At 48.9% G+C, this 17,590-nt stretch overlaps 1 protein-coding gene across 1 annotated transcript in view; it reads right to left on the bottom strand.

Moving 5' to 3' along the window:
• Window positions 1-17,590, bottom strand: part of IL16 (interleukin 16) — a 105,160-nt gene that overhangs the window by 21,767 nt on the left and 65,803 nt on the right. The window contains exons 5-10 of the mRNA XM_023510104.1: window positions 15,583-15,693; window positions 12,150-12,264; window positions 7,331-7,404; window positions 6,584-6,800; window positions 4,838-4,955; window positions 1,874-2,006 (exon numbers count right to left, since the gene is read on the bottom strand). Of these exons, the coding sequence (XP_023365872.1) occupies window positions 1,874-2,006; window positions 4,838-4,955; window positions 6,584-6,800; window positions 7,331-7,404; window positions 12,150-12,264; window positions 15,583-15,693 (768 nt within the window). The remainder of the gene's footprint in view (window positions 1-1,873; window positions 2,007-4,837; window positions 4,956-6,583; window positions 6,801-7,330; window positions 7,405-12,149; window positions 12,265-15,582; window positions 15,694-17,590) is intronic.

Genomic DNA, 17,590 nt, shown 5'->3' with positions numbered 1-17,590 from the left:
CCCAGGGTAAATGCAAATGATAGCCACAGTGAGATGCCACCTCACACCCAATAGGATGGCTCCCCAGGGTAAATGCAAATGATAGCCACAATGAGATGCCACCTCACACCCAATAGGATGGCTCCCCAAAAAGCAAATAACAAGCATGGGCAAAGATCTGGAGGAAATAGAGCCCTGCGCACTGTTGATGGGAGTGTAAAGTGATGCAGCTGCTGTGAAAAACAGCATGAAGGCACCTCCAAAAATTAAAAATAGAATTATCACACAATCTGGCAATTCCACTTCTGGCCATATACCCCAAAACAACTGAAATTAGCATCTCAAAGAGCTATCTGTACTCCATATTCACTGCAGAATTATTCACAATAGTCAAAAGGTAGAAGCAACTCAAGTACCCTCAACAGATGATAGATAAAATGTGGTATGCAAAGGATTATTATTCAGATATAAAAAGGAAGGAAACGCAGATGCCTGCTACCACATGGGTGAACCTTGCAGGCATCACGCTACGTGAAACAAGCCAGTCACAGGACACATGTTGTTATGATTCCACTCTTATGAGGGACATAAAGTACGCAGAATCTGGTGGTGATATTTCCTTCACTCAGTCTCCTGATCTAAGCAGTCACCAGGCTCTTCCATCTCCCACCCAGGACTACTCAGCCATCAGCCCCTGTCCACTCTTCCCTAGAGTCGTCTCCTGTTCCCCTGAGTCTCTATTCTCTTCCCACATCTACTACTTAAGCCCTCATTGTCTGTCTCCTTCCTCTCACAAACCCCACACTCCACCCACTTTATCCTGTCTTCGGCAAGGCAATCAAAGATCAAAAAAAAAAATAAATAAATGAACCTATCCACCTCCAGCTAGAGACCTCCCATCGTTCCTCAATCCACACAGAACAAAATGCAAACCCTTTAGCATCCTGCTGAAAGCCCTTTGCAATGTAACCCCCATGCCTTGCCAACCTCTGTTCTCAATTGGTTTATTTAACCAATTAATCATGCTATAATCGACCACATTTCTTTAGGCCTCAGCGTCCCCATAAGCAGAGCAGTTAGGAGGAAGGCCTGGATCTAACATAGACATACAGAAGGCTAGATGTTGAAGAAAGGAAAATAACTCAGCAGGAAAACAGTGAGTAAGGTTCTTCTAAAGCAGTAGTTCTCAACCTTCCTAATGCCGCTGCCCTTTAATACAGTTTCTGTGGGTTGTGACCCACAGGTTGAGAACCATAAGAAGAAAGGGCGGAAATAAGAAGAAAAGGCGGCCCACAGAATCTCTCTCCTCCCATTTCAGGCTCCTTCCTGACACTGTGACTTTGAGCTTCGTGTTCCTACCTCCCAGAATGGTCTTCCTCACACTCTGCCTGCAGAAAACTGACTTTTGACATTTCTTACTTTATACACCCTTCCCTGCTGGATGGACTCTTGCATTCCCACAGGACTCACCTCTCCACACTGCAGTTATGATGAGGTCAGTCTCTTCCCTGAGACCACGAGCTTCTGGAGAGCAGCACTGTTCACTATGGACTCACTGTTCTCTCTGTTTCCAGTGTCCAGCTGCAGTGTCCAGACACTTCACAGTGGGTCCCTACCAGATGCAGAGATGAATGACTCTCTCGCATCTCCTGCCTGAGAGCCTATAACTCAGCTGCAAGAGCTACCCTAAGTTCAGCTCTTTGCCTTTGCTGAATAGGAGTTTGTTAAGGAACCTCTGCTGTATACACTTGTTAGCACAGACACTTGGCACAGGTCTTAGGGACTCAGGTGCAGACTCGGCCAACACCATCTCTGCCTTCATCCATTTCTTGTTCCAATGTTGCTATTGAAAGAGCAAGCCTGGGAAGTAGACACTAAGCCAGCGGGGTGTTACCTGTGGGTCTGGATGTCGGCTAACAGTGATGGGGACTGGACCAGGATCACAGTGACTCAGGATAGCGTAGACGTCGTTGAGTGTCATGCAGTGTACCGGGGAGTCATTGATTTCCACGATCTCATCGCCACACCTGCATGCGTGCCAACAGGAAGTCAGTGAGCCACATGGGCATATTTTAAGGCAAGGTCACTGCCTTCGAGTCCACTCCAGCTAGGCTGTTTGGTAAGATCTAAAAGTCACATCATTAAGCAGACCTCCCCAGCCACCTGACCAGAACTCAGAAGATGGCAGACCAAAGCAGCACATCCCACACCCAAGGCACAACTGCAGAGCGGCCCGTGTTAACAAAAGTCCTTCTGTAACTTCCCTCCTCTTTTTCCCTGTTTAACAACACCCAGTGGAGATTGAGGGTGTGGTTCAGCCAATCTAACCAATTAACCATGATTTAATCGTCATAGCTCTTTGGGCCTCAGTGTCCCCATAGTCAGAGCAGTTAGGAGGAAAGACTGGATCTCACATAGATGTACAGGATGTTACGTGGTAAAGGAAAACTAACTCAGCAGGAAAGCAGTGAGAGAGGTCTTCCAAAGGGAATAGGAGAGAAGGTGATGGAGTTCATTCCAGTGGTAAGGTGGGGAGGGCACTGATGGCACCTAAACAGGAAAACCAGTGAGGTAGAAGATACAGGCCACATGGGCATGTGGAGCATCTGTGCAACCAACCCCCTCCCAGCACAGATGGGGAAACTGAGGCACAGAGTGTGAGATGATTTCCCTGATAACAGCCAGCTCAGGGACTGAGAAACTTGCTCTGAAGTGTCAGATATTAATTTCTGTTAGGTGTGCACACTTTGCCATGGCATTCCTGTTGCAACTACTCAACTCTGCTATTGAGGCAGGGGGCTGCGGCCCTAGATAATACATGCTTAAGCGAGCACGGCTCACATATTGTTCCAATAACACTTTATTTTAAACAAACAAATAAACACCAGGTGATAGGCTGCAGTTTGCAGAGCCCTGGACTAGCCGGCTATTTCCTGATGCGGAGTTCCCTGTTTCCACTGCTGTGGCCTGCTGGTTCCTTTCTCTGTATTTCTGCTGAGTTGGTCACCCCTCGCCCTTGCTAAAACAGTACACATTTTAATCAAGATAACACTGTCATATAGCACCCAAAGGCAAGGAAAGCAGAAGCTTCCAGAATAATCCCCACCCTTCTGCAGGTCTATCAGGGAGGCACCTGCTTCTAGAACTAAGGCAATCACTCTGCCCTAAGTACATCCCAGGGACCAGCATAGCAGCTCAGCAAATCAGCTGTCACCCTTCTGCAGAAGGCAACACCAAACCCCTTTCTAATTCAGAATCTCCATCAAGATACCCTCTGAGCAGGGCTTGCCCTTCCATATTCTGCAGGTATAGGAAAACCTTTAAAAACATGACAAACGTCTGCTGATTTAGCAAAGCCCAAACCCAGATGATACATTTGTACTACGCATGAATGTGGTGAGTATAACATAGGAACACTGGGAATACCTCAGGAGAGTACCAAGTGGTAACAAGTTAAATTGGAATACACATAAAATAAAATGTTTGTTCATTTATTTATTTGAGACAAAGTCTCTCTCTGTCCACCTGGGTAGAGTGGCATGATGCCATAGCTCACAGAAACCTCAAACTGTTTGGGCTTGAGCAATCCTCTTACCTTAGCCTCCGGAGTAGCTGGGACTACAGGTAGCCACCATGACACCCAGCTAGTTTTTCTATCTTTAGTAGAGAAGGGGCTCGCTCTTGCTCAGGCTGGCTTTGAACTCCTGAGCTCAAGCAATCTTTAACAAATTCAGATCACTTATTAAAAAGAACATTTAGGCTCAGCACCTGTGGCTCAAGCGGCAAGGCGCCAGCCACATACACCTAAGGTGGCGGGTTCGAATCTCCAGCCCGGGCCCACCAAACAACAATGATGGCTGCAACCAAAAAATGGCCAGGCCTTGTGGCGGGCGCCTGTAGTCCCAGCTACTTGGGAGGCTGAGGCAGGAGACTCGCTTGAGCCCAGGAGTTGGAGGTTGCTGTAAGCGTGATGCCACGGCACTCTATCCAGGGGGATAGCTTGAGGCTCCGTCTCAAAAAAAAAAATAAAAGAACATTTAGATCTCTTAGATCTCTGTACTTCTCTTAGAAGTTATTTGTAAAGAAATACATCTGGAGTACTTGCAAATAACTTATTTATGCCAGCAAGAAACCATATTTATACTAATTTTTTAAAAAATCAAACTGTATTTTCCATTTAGAATTCACAAGTAAACCTCATCCAAGCTCCCATTTATGTCACTGTAAATTCTATATTGTAAAATCTGTATTAAATTCTGTTTATCTTCATGTTTTCTGTCTTGGACTGGTATTCTCTGAGACGATGCTTCGATAGACGCCCTTGGTAAAGTGCCATGGCATCATAGTTCACAGCAACCTCAAACTCTGAGGCTTAGGCAATCCTCTTGCTTCAGCCTCTCCAGTAACTGGGACTACAGGCACCCAGCACAACGCCCAGCTATTTTTTAGAGACGGGGGGGTGGGGCGCTGGTGGTGGTGGGGTCTCACTCTTGCTTCGGCTGGTCTCAAAGTAATCCACCGATTTGAGCCTGAGCTCAAGTCTCCCAAAGTGCTAGGATTACAGATGTGAGCCACTGCGGCCAGCCTGAGACAATGCTTCTTAAACCAAGACATGCACACAAATTCATAGGGACCTTGTTAGGACACAGATTCTGACTCAGCAGGTGTGGGCCGGGGCATTTGAGATTTTGCATTTCTACAAAACTCCCAAGCGATGTCAATAGTGCTGGCCCAAGGACCACAGGGCGAGGAACGAGGCTCTGAGCCATGCCTAGCTCGTTCCAAATCCCTCACCTCCCAGGCGAGCTCCTGGTACTCTAAGCCAGGCGTCTACTCAGAAACAGAAATAAAAACATACCGGAGGCGTCCGTCCAGATGCGCCACAGACCCCGGCGACAGTGTGTGAACGAAGATGCCCGAGACGCACTGGAAGTAGGGGACACTGCACAGGCCGATGCCCAGGCCTACGCCAGCCTCTGGAAGGCAGGGGGGTGGGGACTCGTGAGCGTTCCCGGGGCCTACGGCTCTCTCCGGTCCCACAGCGCCCTCTGCAGGTCAGGCAGTGCCCCCGCCTCTCCTCTCGTGGCTCCATTGCTCCCACTGCTCCGCACAGGCACTGCTCTAGGGTCCGAGTGCCACGTGGGCAGCCCAGGGAGAGTAAGGTCAAATGGGGAAAGGCTGGGAAGGAAGGCGGGAAGGACGGAGAGAGAGAAAAGGAGGGAGGGAGGGAGGTGGGACGTATCAGAGTGATAAGTATTACACAGAGAGTTAACGGGAAATGTGCTGGAAAGTGAGAGGTGGCCACTTCAGGCCTCAGAGGAGACATTTAGGCCAAAACATGAGTGACAAGTCTCAACTAGGGATGAGGAGCTGGGACAGAGCACCAAGAGGCAGAAACACCCAGTGCACAGGTCCAAGCCAAAAGGAAGCAAGACACACGGTGGACCAGGCCAGGGATGTGGCCGGCACAGACAGCCTCAGGTGAGGGTGTGAGAGGCACTGGGCGGGTTAAACTCGGCTCAGTGAGGGAGGGCGCATCAGTGAAGGGGTTTTATCCTGCACTGAGAAGGGAGGTCGTGGAAGGACCACGAACAAGGGCTTGGCAGGCAATTCCTACTTTTACAAATGTATCTGTTAGGTCTGGGAGAAGGTAAACAGGTGGTGGGGAAGGGGCTAGAGGCAGAGAGCAGGAACCAAAAGCAAAATTGTGGCTAGGGACTGTCGCCTGGTCAGAGGTCAGAACACACAGTGAGGACCCTCTAGTGACTTTAATACCATACAATTTACATGGCAGATTTCTTCAGGGAAGTTTGGGAGATGACCATGCCTAATAAGGAGTTAGTTATGTAACCCCAGCCTGTCAATCACCCCCAAAAGGTGGGCAACAACAGCCAATCCTGTACAGGGGAAGGCGGAACAAATGAGTGAGCTTATAAAGGACAGTGTGTGCTCAGACTTGGGTCTCCTCTCCACCTGCTGGGGTGGCGGCTGCCTCAGTTTTGGAGACTCTTTACTTTTGTTCAGAACCAAACGTGTAAATACTATGTTAATGTTTTGTATCTGTGGTGAGGGAGTGATCTGTCATCAGCTTGACTTGGTTTCAATACTCATTCTTGACACTGAAATCCCAGGGACCAGGGAACATCCAGCTGGCTGTTCCCCACATGTCAGCACTAGAAATAACCTCAGATCTCCTGCTCTGGGTAAGAAGGCGTCCCAGGGAAGGTGTGGTGACCTGCCCAAGGTCCCTTAGCATAGGTAGTGTCAACTGCAGAGCTATGGCTCCTGGTCCACTATTTCTGCCACAAGCAGAGGGAGGAGGTGGTGCAGTGTTGCTCATGATTCATCTTTGTTTTTTTTCATTCTAATCACTGCACTGAGCACTCAGTTTTAAAAGTGTGTCTTAAGTTTCTCTATGCAGAGGACAGGACCTGGCTGCCAAGTCCAGCCTAGCAATGGCCATAAAATCTGCCAGAAGACTACACCCTGCCCTGCTCCTGGAACAACTCCAAAGGAGGACAGCCTGGGTGGCTCGGCCAGCGCTGGGAGGCCCAGGCAGCAGGCAGAGGAGGGTGGTGGAGTCCTCCAGTCATAGCACACCTACCTTTCTGCAGAGAAACCTCCACCATGATTCTGTAATTGGGCTTGGTAGTGCTGGCAGGAGCCGGAGGACTTTCCGAGGCAAAGGAGCTGCCATCCTTGGTGATGCAGGTGCTGGAGCTCAGAGAGCGGCACAGCGGGGGAGACAGGTGGCTGCACAGGGAGGGGGGCGTTGTCAGGCGGGTTCTCACGGTGAGGGTGAGGAGCCCCTTTTTGGCTTGCTGAAAGAAAAGGGAGAAGGCTACAAGGTCCAGCAGTGATCCAGGGACCGGTGAAGAAAACTGGCCTCACTACGAACAGAAATGAAATACTCTCAGGAAATGTGGCTGAGTGTGCATGGGCAGAGTACATAAATACAGGCGTGTAGGCAGGGACGTGACAGTACTTAGACGGCTGATTTATATATATACACACATAAATATGATATATATGTCAGGTGGAGGGCGGGATGAATGGAGACTGTAAATATCTTTTAGTGACTGCCATTATTAAGATTTGTAAATATATCAATATAAATACACGGGATGTTTTTAAAAGTTTTATAAATCTTAAATAGTTGATAATCCCCCTAAACAACCCTCATTACACTCTTACTTTCTGAGTAAGGTCTTTTTGAAACTCCATTGGCATTGGCAGGGTGCCCCGTGTAAAGGATCCCACAGTTTGTATTTGTAGGTTTGGGTGCTGACGGGGGTTGGTTCTTTTGCCTGAAAGCCCTAGAGTTTGGCATATATTGAAAAGAAACAGTCACCTTGAACTTCTGCAAAGCGTCCTGATGTGTTAATCCAGATATCGATTCACCATTGAGTTCCAGAATTTCATCACCTATTGAGAAAGAAATTGTAGCTAAGAAGAGTGTTGCCCAATCAAAGTGTACTGTTCTTGAACTCTAGCCTCCCTACCTGCCAAGCTTTGGGTGTGATGCACAAATTTGAGAAGAACACATTCTCCTCTGGTGTTCCCCCCCTGCAAGGCAAGCAGGGCCTTCTCTGGCATCTTGTATCTTCTTGGGTGAAAGAAGAAGATTCTTCTTGGCCAGGCATACAGCCCCAGCCTGGTCTGGCCCCTGCCCGCCTCCTGGCTTCACCTCCGTCCCTCCTGCCTCACTGACCCTCACATCTTTACTCCCATACACCACTTTCTGATGCAACAAGACCAGTGTTTTCCGCATGGTCTGTGCACTTAATGCTCATTCCATGTTGTCTTTGCAACTGAAACGGATACTTCCTGCCATCTTCTCTCACTCCCTGCGATCTTTACCTCCTCCTATACCCGCTACTGTCACTGCACTTGTCAGCTGGGTGTGATCAGTGATCTAAAAAAGTCCCTCCTGGCCAGGCTGGCAGCTTGTTGGGGACAGGGACTTTGTCTTATTAGATGGTACAGTCTCCAGACTGATGCTGGGTTAGGGCTGCCGAGCGCTCAGTAGTGTGGGTTGACTATGGTATGTTCAGGAGACAACGTAGACAAGTCCCGGGTCACACAGAATTAAGCTTGGATATTTTGACTCTGCGCTCTTTCTTCAGGACTCTGTACTCCTAGAAGAATAGTTTTTTTTTTTTTCCCTCTGTCCAGAAATCTGTTTTTATGTGGCTAATAAAACCACTTTTTCATCTCATTCAATTTATCCAACCCACAAACAGCACTTTCTCTGTCTCCAACCCTGCACTGGGCAACTCAGATGTAAACAGTATTTTCACGCTGACCTCTGAGCCTGATTGTCACCCAATCATGGCTCCATGTATAGAATCCACATTTTTTCTCTGATTAATTTTAAGATTTTTTTCATTTGTCTTTGAAATTATGCAGTCTCACCATGATGAGCTAGGGTGGAATGAAATTCTTTGTGCTTCCTCGAGCTGAAGTTTCATGTCTTTAATCAATTCTGAAACATTGTAACCCACTCTCTCTTTGCATACATGCATTATTGCTCTCTTTTTGTTCTAAACATTCCTGTCAGATGTGTTTTGAACTTTTAAAACTTATTCTTCATTTCTCTTTTTGTTGTTGTTGTTGCGGTTTGGTAGGGGCTGAGTTTGAACCCACCACCCTCAGTATGTGGGGCCGGCTCCCTACTTACTGAGCCATAGGCACGCCCTTCATTTCTCTTTAATGCTCATCTTTCTCTTCACTGTTCTTGTGGCTTACTGTATAATTTCTAGTTCACTAATTTTCCTTACAGTTGAATCTAATTTTCTGGTAAATCCATCCATTGAGGTTTTTATTTCAATGACTATGCTTTTTTTTTTTTTTTTTTTAATTTCTGGGAGTTAGGTTCTTAGGTCCTCACACAGACCCACGGCCCTGTCCCCAGTCCCTATGTGGGCATTCAGTTCCCAGCCCAGCAGCCCTCTGGGCCACCACTTCATCAACTCCTGAGTTTGCAGGCTTATATTTTTTGTTTGTTAGTTTTTTGAGACAGAGTCTTTTGTTGCCCTCCATAGAGTGCTGTGGTATCACAGCTCACAGCAACCTCAAACTCTTGGGCTTAAGCAATTCTATTGCCTCAGCCTCCTAAGTAGCTGGGACTACAGGTACCCACCATAATGCCTGGCTGGTTTTTTGTTGCATTTAGCTGGCCCAGGCTACGTTCAAACCCACCACCCTCAGGGTATGTGGCTAGCACCATAACCACTATGCTACAGGTGCCAAGCCCAGACTTAATTTAAAAGGTTTTTTTGTTTGTTTTCTAGCAGCTGGACATTTCCATTTCTTTCTTTCAAGTCTGCTGTGCTATTTTATTTAATACATCTACATGTTGGAGATAAAGGGTGGAGGCAGGGTGGGGAGAGTATTCAAATCAACTCAATCTTTTAGATTGCCAGAACCAAAGTTAAAAATGAAAGGAGTCGGTCCTTGCCTTTGTGAGACTCCAAGTGTGAGAGTGAAAATAGACACATTAAAAAAAATCAAAATATAATTAAATGGGTGTTCAAGGAAGGATAGAAAACATATTTCAGAATGGCCAATCTTTTAGACAAGGGATCTCACAGTTGCTCAGGCTGGTTTCAAACTCCTGTCCTCAAGTGATCTTCTCACTTCAGCCTCCCAGAGTGCTAGGATTACAGGTGTGAGCCACCAGGCCTGGCCTAGAATATCTGTGTAGCCCAGCTCTGGGCTCTTTGGAGTGTCCTTTGTTTGTTCATATCTGGGGAAAGTTGATTGGCCTAGGTTTTACCAAATAAATCTTACACAATCACTTTTTGAAAAGGAATAAAAAACGAAACATTCAAAAACTTTACTATTGAAAGAAATTACAAAAAATGATTTGGCCAGTTTTGAGGCTAGAATCAGGAATTATGTATGAGCTGAATGTCTTGGCTCATTGAAATTCTCTGTTTTTGCTTGCTATTAACTAAATCAGAAATGAGAGAAGTGACAGAGATGGAACAGAGGTGGCAAGTGCAGGACCAGTGAGAGGAATCTGGACGGTTTCTCCTAGTAAACTAGAGAAAGAGGATGTTTTACATAGAGGAAGAGGCCGGGGAGAAGGAGTGGGAAGGAAGGTGAATGGGGAGATGGAGACCAGAAAGGGAGGATAAGGTCTGAGAAACAGTCAAGGGAAAAAACAAAACAAAACAAAAAAAATGGCTTGGGCGAACTCACATTCAGGAAATAAAACAAAATACAATACTCTCTTTTCTTGCCACTTCAACCCCTCCTCCACCTTTTGTTCAAGCAGAAAATACAAACAATAATAAAGGATGGCAGACTCCCCCGTTCTGGCCCCACTGTTCTTTCCTCTCCTTGGCTCTTCTTCTCCACCTGCCTCTTGATTTAGCTCTTTCCCTAGAGGCACGCCTGGGCCCTCTCCTCTCCTCTCTTCCTGTCTCTCTCATCCACTCTGTGACTTACCCACTCTCCCCAAGACCATGACACCAAAGTGCTGCTCAGCTCAACTCCTTTCCTGAGCAGGGCCCAGATTTTCATTCCCTTGCTCAGCAGCTCCACCTCGTGGTCACCCTGGGACATGGCCCTCCCACCCAGGGCTGAAACCCACTCCTCTCCCTCCTCCTTCTCCTCCTCCCTATCCCCCTCTTCCTTCTCGTCCTCCCCTTTCTTTATCTAAAGCATCCTCATCCTCTAGTTTCCTAGGACAAGAAACCTTCAGGATTCCTCTGACTGGCCTCTCTTGGCCACCTTGACTGGGTCTCTGTCACTTCTCTCACCTCTCCCTCTGTCCTCCAGCTACTGTCTGGGGCAGGTCCTCGGAGCTGAGCTGCAGTCTGGCTCTCACAGCAGCCTCCTCCCTGATCCTCCCATTTCTGGTGTCTCTCCATCCCACGCCCCGCTTCCTGAATCCTCTGAAAACCCGAGTCAAAGGCTTCCCTCCACCCACACAATAAAACCCACACGCACAATGCTACAGTGTTGGGGTCAGCAAACTTTTCCTATAAAGAGCCAGATGATAAATATTTCCATCTTTACGTCTCCATCACAACAGCTCGACACTGCCATTGTAACTCCAAAGCAGCCCCAGATGACAGCACACCAATGAGCATACCAGTGTCCCAAGAAAGCTTTTCTATGGGCACTGAAATGTAAGTGGCATTTAAGTTTCACGTGTCACAAAAGAGCCAAAAAAGACTTACATTTTTCAATGACTTAGAAGTGTGAAAACTTGCCTTTGTGAGCTATAGAAAAACCCCACAGGCTGTGGTGTGTCCACCCTGCCCTAAAGAAGTTAGGTTAGGAGAGGTGGTGGGCTCCCAGCCTGGCTTATAGAGAACTGCCCTGACAAACATTGAGGATGCTGTGAAGTCACTTCTCTCTTGGCCAACCTGTGTGTGACCCTGTCCCTGGCCTGCAGTGGCCACCTCCGCCCATGACTACCCACCCCTGATCTGAAACCCGATCTCCTTGAACCAAGTCCAATAATCCAGACATGACTTGGGGTAGGGTAGGGGTGAGAAGGAGGACCAGAAGACAGGTAGCTCTGTTCCCCCAGGTGCCTCACGTCCAGTCCAGGGCCTCTGTCTTGTGCAGGTGTGAGAGAGTTGAGAGGGAGTAGCCGAGAGGAGGGGGCTGTGGAGGGGTGCAGCAGAGGACCTCTCATTGGCAGACCAAGAGCTCTTCAAAGGAAGGATTCTGTCCAATTCCTCTCTACACATGTGCCTCGGGCCTAGAAGAACTCCTGGGGCTCTTAGAGAATGTTTACTGGACTCAACTGTCAGGAGCATTGGACCTGTCTCCCTCTGGTTGTGGGTTAGGGAGGGAAAAGAGAAGGAAGGAGCAGGGATGTTAACAGATCCCAGCAACAGAGGCAAAGGCAACAGAGAGGATGGGGAATGGAACGTGAAGTCAGACTTCAGCCCCAGGCGGGACACAGGGCCACAGGACTTGCCTCTGGGCGGATGGCACCAGGGGCTGAGTGTGCAAACACACACCCCAGCAAGCCAGTCATAACGGCGCCCCTGGCGGGATATCCCTAACTTCTATAAACCCTGGGATCCAGGCCAGATTCTGAAAACTTAAGAAAAGTTTGCATTCCCAATATTTCCTACAGCCTTGCAATTCTGGATTCAGCTTCTGACTCCTCCACTGTGGTCCAAGAAGGGCTGGGAAACTACCTTCTTGCAGCCTTCCATCAGCTGCGGCTGCTCCCCCTGCAAAGATGGTTTTGACGTAAATCCCAATGGGACCATAAATGCTGTCCTTTCCCCCAGCGATGCTGAAGCCCAGACCCTGGGGAGAGAAGAGAAGGTTAGGGTTAGGAGTGTGCCGTGCTTTTCACTGGCCAGTGTTTTCTGAGAGCCTGTCTCACCCCTCCATGGGGCATCGGGAAGAAAGGTCAGTGCCCCTTGTCTCATGACTTCAGGGAGCTTAACAAAGGAATAGCACGAGCAGTCACAGAAAGACCAGGCAGGCTGGGTTGAGTCTGAACATTCCCCACACAGGGCAGCCTGAATGGAAACCAGCACCCTCACTGTGTCCCTCCAGTTGGTGATTCCAGGATAATTGCTTCTGGCCTCTGAGCACATTTCCACATGTAAATGATGGTGATATCACCCAATTCACAGGGTTGCATGTGAAAATAAAATAAGCTACCTCGAAGGAACAATGAAACATCAGTGACAGTAGTGCTGGTAGCTTCTGATGGAGAAGCACTCCTTCTCCCACCAAAGGGCCCTTCAGTCCCCTTCTCAGGGAAGTCCCTCTAATCATGTGCTCTCCCCCCACCCTGCCACCCAGCCCATCACTCTCCCTGTCATTATCCCAGGTCATTCCTACGAGCCAAAAAACACATCCTGGGATTGTGCAGATGGCTCTGGGTGGAAGAGCTCAGGACTCAGCAGATGGTCCCAGCTGCAAGAGCAGCCAGAAGGCAGCAGAGAGGCCAGACACGGAAGGACAAGCAGGTGTGTCAGCGAGGGCCACAGCAGAGCACCTCTCCCCCACAGACCTGCAGTGGGCTCACAGGGCACCCGGTCATACCCAGAGAGCAGCAAAGGAAACACACACGGCTTGCTTCATTCTGCTGAGGATCGGAGCTCCATAGTTCCCAAGAAAGTGTGGGGCTCAGTTAGCTGCTTTCTGGACTTTCCTCCCTGAAGGCAGCTATTGTGATCCCATCTGGTCCATCACTGCCTGGCCTCTGGCAGGTGCTCAAGAGCTACAAGTTGTGTAATGAAAGCACAAAAGCCAGCCAGAGGCTAGGTCTCTGGGTCCACCTCACAAGTGTGCCAGGTAGCCAGTGGCATGGCTCCTGGACAGGCCCCCGGAAGCAGTGCCACCATTGTAACAGGACCCCTGCTCGTGGGCCATCTCCCTTAGGCCAGTTGCTGCTAGAGCCAGCTAGGAGCATCACCCTGCCCCACAGTGAAGGCAAGTTGCCAGCCCTCTTCCAGGCCCTGCAGGGATCAGGCAGGTACCCCCTAGGAGAGCCATGTGGATTGGGGGGGGGGGGCGTGCAAAGCTCTGGGGAAGGTTAAGTGAGCCATGTGGATGGGGGGCTGTGCTAAGCTCTGGGGAAGGTGGTGAGTGTTCCCAGACAGGCAGGACAAGTGGTACCCAGGAACAGCACCAGCTCAGGGGAAATATGGGGTGGGACTCACTTTAGGACTCTCCCATGGGCCCCTAGCCTCATTCTGGCTGTAAAACTACCATTCTGGGCTCAAAGTCTAGCACACCCTGACAAGGCAGGATGGCATTGTGCTCACAAACAAAGCCCGGGGCCAGGTGGTCTTAGGTCCTCCTTGGCTTAGCTGCCCACTAGCTAAGTAACCTTGGGCAAGTCCTGGAAGCTCCCAGTCTTTGCAGGAGTTAATAGTGGGCCTGTCAGATTGAAGGAGCTGCCCTTGCAAAGCCTTTGACACAAAGCCTGGGTCTTGTCAGCTGGTTTTATCATGTGATTTCATTTTGGCCCCACCCTCAGCACTTTCTGGTCCTTTTAACTTATTCTTCCTCCTCCAGCTATCAACTCCAGCCTCACTGCTACCAGTCATCCCATCACTGGTGAGGTCTCAGGGTTCCTAGTAATATCTGCTGGATAGTGGGAAGCTGCATTATTTCTAAGCTCATCACCCCTGTTCTGTCCTCCAATCTTCCTAGACCAAATGATTTGTCTACTTCCATCCCTGGGCCTCAGAAAGATTATTTAATGAATATATATTTTCAATGCACTAAGATCGTTTAACCCATTTCTGGTTATCTTTGCATAAGTTTTAGTGCCCCCTTTCCATTTTGCTTTCTTTTGAGCATTGCAAAAATTTAAAAGTCAATTCTACCTAAATTCAAGGGGAGGAAGCATTATGATTTGCTAACTGGAAAGTGAGGCTATTCACAGAGAGTGGACATGGGAGACAGCTGCTCCCTCATGATTAAAGGAATGTTCATCCTGACTTTTCTCACATCTGCCTTCTCTTTCCTTTCCCTGCGCAGTTCCCAGAAGAACAGGAGACAGAGGGGGCAGGGAGCTCAGGTGTGTGGAGGCCCCACCCCTGCTGAGGGCATAAGCAGCAGTTAGCTGCTCACCTCTGACCACAGACCAAAACCATGTTAGATTAAAAAAGCCGGTCTTGCATTATTTCAGCAGCTGGGTTGCTTGGGCTGCTCTGAGAACATTTTCAGAAACTGCCTGTGTCTCTGCTAGCTATTTGAGTGTGCATGTCAATCCCATGCATGAAGTAGATGTTTTGTGGACAGCAAAGAAACATTTTGGGTGCCCCATTATCACTGACACCCTTTTCTCCTCTTCTTTTTTGAGGCAGTATCTCGCTCAGTCTCACATGCTGGAGTGCAGTGGCATCATCACAACTCACTGTAACCTCACACTCCTGGGCTTTAGCCATCCTTCTGCATTAGCCTCCCAAGTAGCTGGAACTACAGGCACCTGCCACCATACCCAGCTAATTTTTAAAAAATTTTTCAGAGACAGGAAGTTCATTTCCCAGGCTGGTCTCAAACTCCTGGCCTCAACTGTCCTCCCCTCTTGGCCTCCCAAAGTGCTGGACTGCTTGCCTGAGCCACTACATCTGGCTTCCCCCAATACTTTCATTCCTGCTTTTGATATGTCTCAAGTGTGCAGCAGAGATCAGTATGATGCTTCACCATCTAGAGAGAGCCAGAGTTAGTTCTGACTTCTCTAGAGGCTCCAGCTGACAGCAAAGCATTGCAGACCATTGAGTCACCCACATGTAGCAGGTAGCACATATGTTTGAAAATGTTTATGCTTTCTTATGCTGACATCTGAATGGTGGAGGCAAAATTAGGATCCAGAAGTCTATGTAAACAATTCAGGTTTATATATCAAGTAAAATAAAGTCCTGGAAAATATCCTCCCAGAAATAAATCAGCAAATGGCTTTGAGGCAGTTAGTGGGGAATGATATCTTCTGCAAGAAAATGATCGCTTTGACTAATTAGAAAAATGTATGTCTCTCAAACTCAGCTGGTTCTGAGCTGAAAAGACTAGACACTGCGCCTCTGACGCACCACAATCCCCGCAGTCCCTCAGAGACTGGCGCCGCTCCAGGATTTCTTGTCGGCAACAGCCCTTTCTTACCTTGGCCTGGCCCTTCATCAGCACGATGTTGGAGATGACAGAAGCCTGGAGGCCCCCAGAGGGCTGCACAAGCTGGGCCGTGCTCAACGATCGCGTGGGTCTTGAAGTGCCCTGCAAGGAGGAAGCAGGGTGGGCAGAGGGTGAGTCCCATGAGGTGGGGAGGGCCCAGCCAAGGAGGGGGAGCAGATACCTCCCTCCCGAGGTGAGAACTCCCTGTGGGGTAAGGACTATGGCGCCTCTAGTGTGGAGGGGCTTGCTGCACCCCATCTTCCTACAGGCCAATGGCCAAACGCTCCTCAACAAGGAGGGGCTGGGTCTCCTCAACAAGGTAGATGCAGGCTAATCTCGCAGACCACGCTGCCCCAAAGACGAGTCCCCATAACCAAAGTCTCAAGCAGAGATTGGAAAGCCAACTGCCAGGAATGCTATCTCAGACTGTGTTCACCCCTCACATGTTTACTGAGATCCTCCTTTCCCCCTTATGCCAGACATGGAGTGGTGGGTAATATAGCCTGGGGGTCAGAGCCCAGACGTTGGAACCCAGCTGTCTAGCTTCTTCTGGCTGTGCTAATTATCAGCTGGTACTATAGGGGAAGTAACATAGTCTCTCTGTGCCTCAGTTTCCTCAAATGCAAAATCACAGGTCCTACCTAATAGGCTGTTTTAAAGAGTAAACTATGAGAGCACTTAGAAAAAGCACCTCGTGAAGCTATCTTCTCATTATTACACACCTAGAGACTCTTCGCTGCTTTCCACATCCTATGACTTGAAAGACTTTGTCTGGGCCTGGGGGTGCACGTCCCATTGAAGAAGGCACAACAGCTGTGAGCGTGGAGGTAGCTGCATGGTCCCTGCTCTCTGAGACGTGAGATGGGGCAGCCAGAACCAGAGACATGGGCTGCTGACTTGAAGGCCCACCCTGCCAGTGGAGGCCTGGGAGACGGGCTCTGCAGAAGCCACATTTGTATCCTGCTGCTGCTGTGTAGGTAGCCTTGGGAAGGCTGTTTAACTGCTCTGAGTTTTGGTTTCCTCACCTGTATAAGGTGGATTTTTTTTTTTTTTGAGACAGTCTCCCTCTTGTCACCCTAGCTCACAGCAACCTCAAACTCTGGGATCAAGGAATCCTCTTACCTTGGCCTCCTGAGTGGCTAGGACTATAGGTACCCACCACTGCACCTGACTAATTTTTCTATTTTTAGTAGAGATGACTTCTTTCTCTTGCTCAGGCTGATCTAGAACTTCTGAGCTCAGGCAAACCTCCTGCTATGGCTTCCCAGAGTGCTAGAATTACAGGTGTGAGTCACCTGGCCTGGTCAAAAGGTAGTTCTTGATAGAACCTACTCTCATGGTTGGACACCTCATTAGGTGACAATTAAGGAAATCTACATAGAACATGTAGCCAGTGCCTGGCAGGCAGTGGGCATGGCCTGCATGTCTGTTTTACCACTAGCTTCCCTGGACACCCAGCTCCTCGTGGACCACCCTCCCTCTGGCTGGCCTGCAGCTGCCACACTGATGGACTGAGCTTCTCAGAAAATAGCCCCAGAAGCTGAAGCTCTCAGCCCCTCCCAGGCTGCCCACCCACTGTGAGGCACACTCTCCCTTCCCCTCTTCCAGAAGCAGACCCTCTCTGATAACCCCTCTCCACCTTCTTTGGAGAGCTATTATGAAGACAAGATGAAATGATGCCTGGACGTCTGTGATGGTTAATTTTTTGTACTTGCCCAGGCCACTGAGTCAGACATTATTCTTTTGAGTGAGATTGATGTTTAAGTCAGTAGCCAAAGCAGCTACCTTCTCTCACGTGGGTGACCCTGTCCAATCAGCTGAAGGTCTGAATGGAGCAAGAAGGCTGACTGCCCCTGAGTGAGAAAGAACCCTTCCTGCCTGCCTGTGGACTCGGATGTCAGCCTTCTCCCTGCCTTCACACTGCACTGGAGCATCTGCCTGGATCTCAGGCCTGTGGCCTTCGGACTGGGACTGCATCATTACCTCTCCTGGCTCCAGG

This window comes from Otolemur garnettii, unplaced genomic scaffold (assembly GCF_000181295.1).
Source record: "Otolemur garnettii isolate 467f Iridium unplaced genomic scaffold, OtoGar3 scaffold00011, whole genome shotgun sequence".
Classification (NCBI taxonomy): domain Eukaryota; kingdom Metazoa; phylum Chordata; class Mammalia; order Primates; family Galagidae; genus Otolemur; species Otolemur garnettii.
This window is presented reverse-complemented; position numbering and strand designations above follow the sequence as displayed.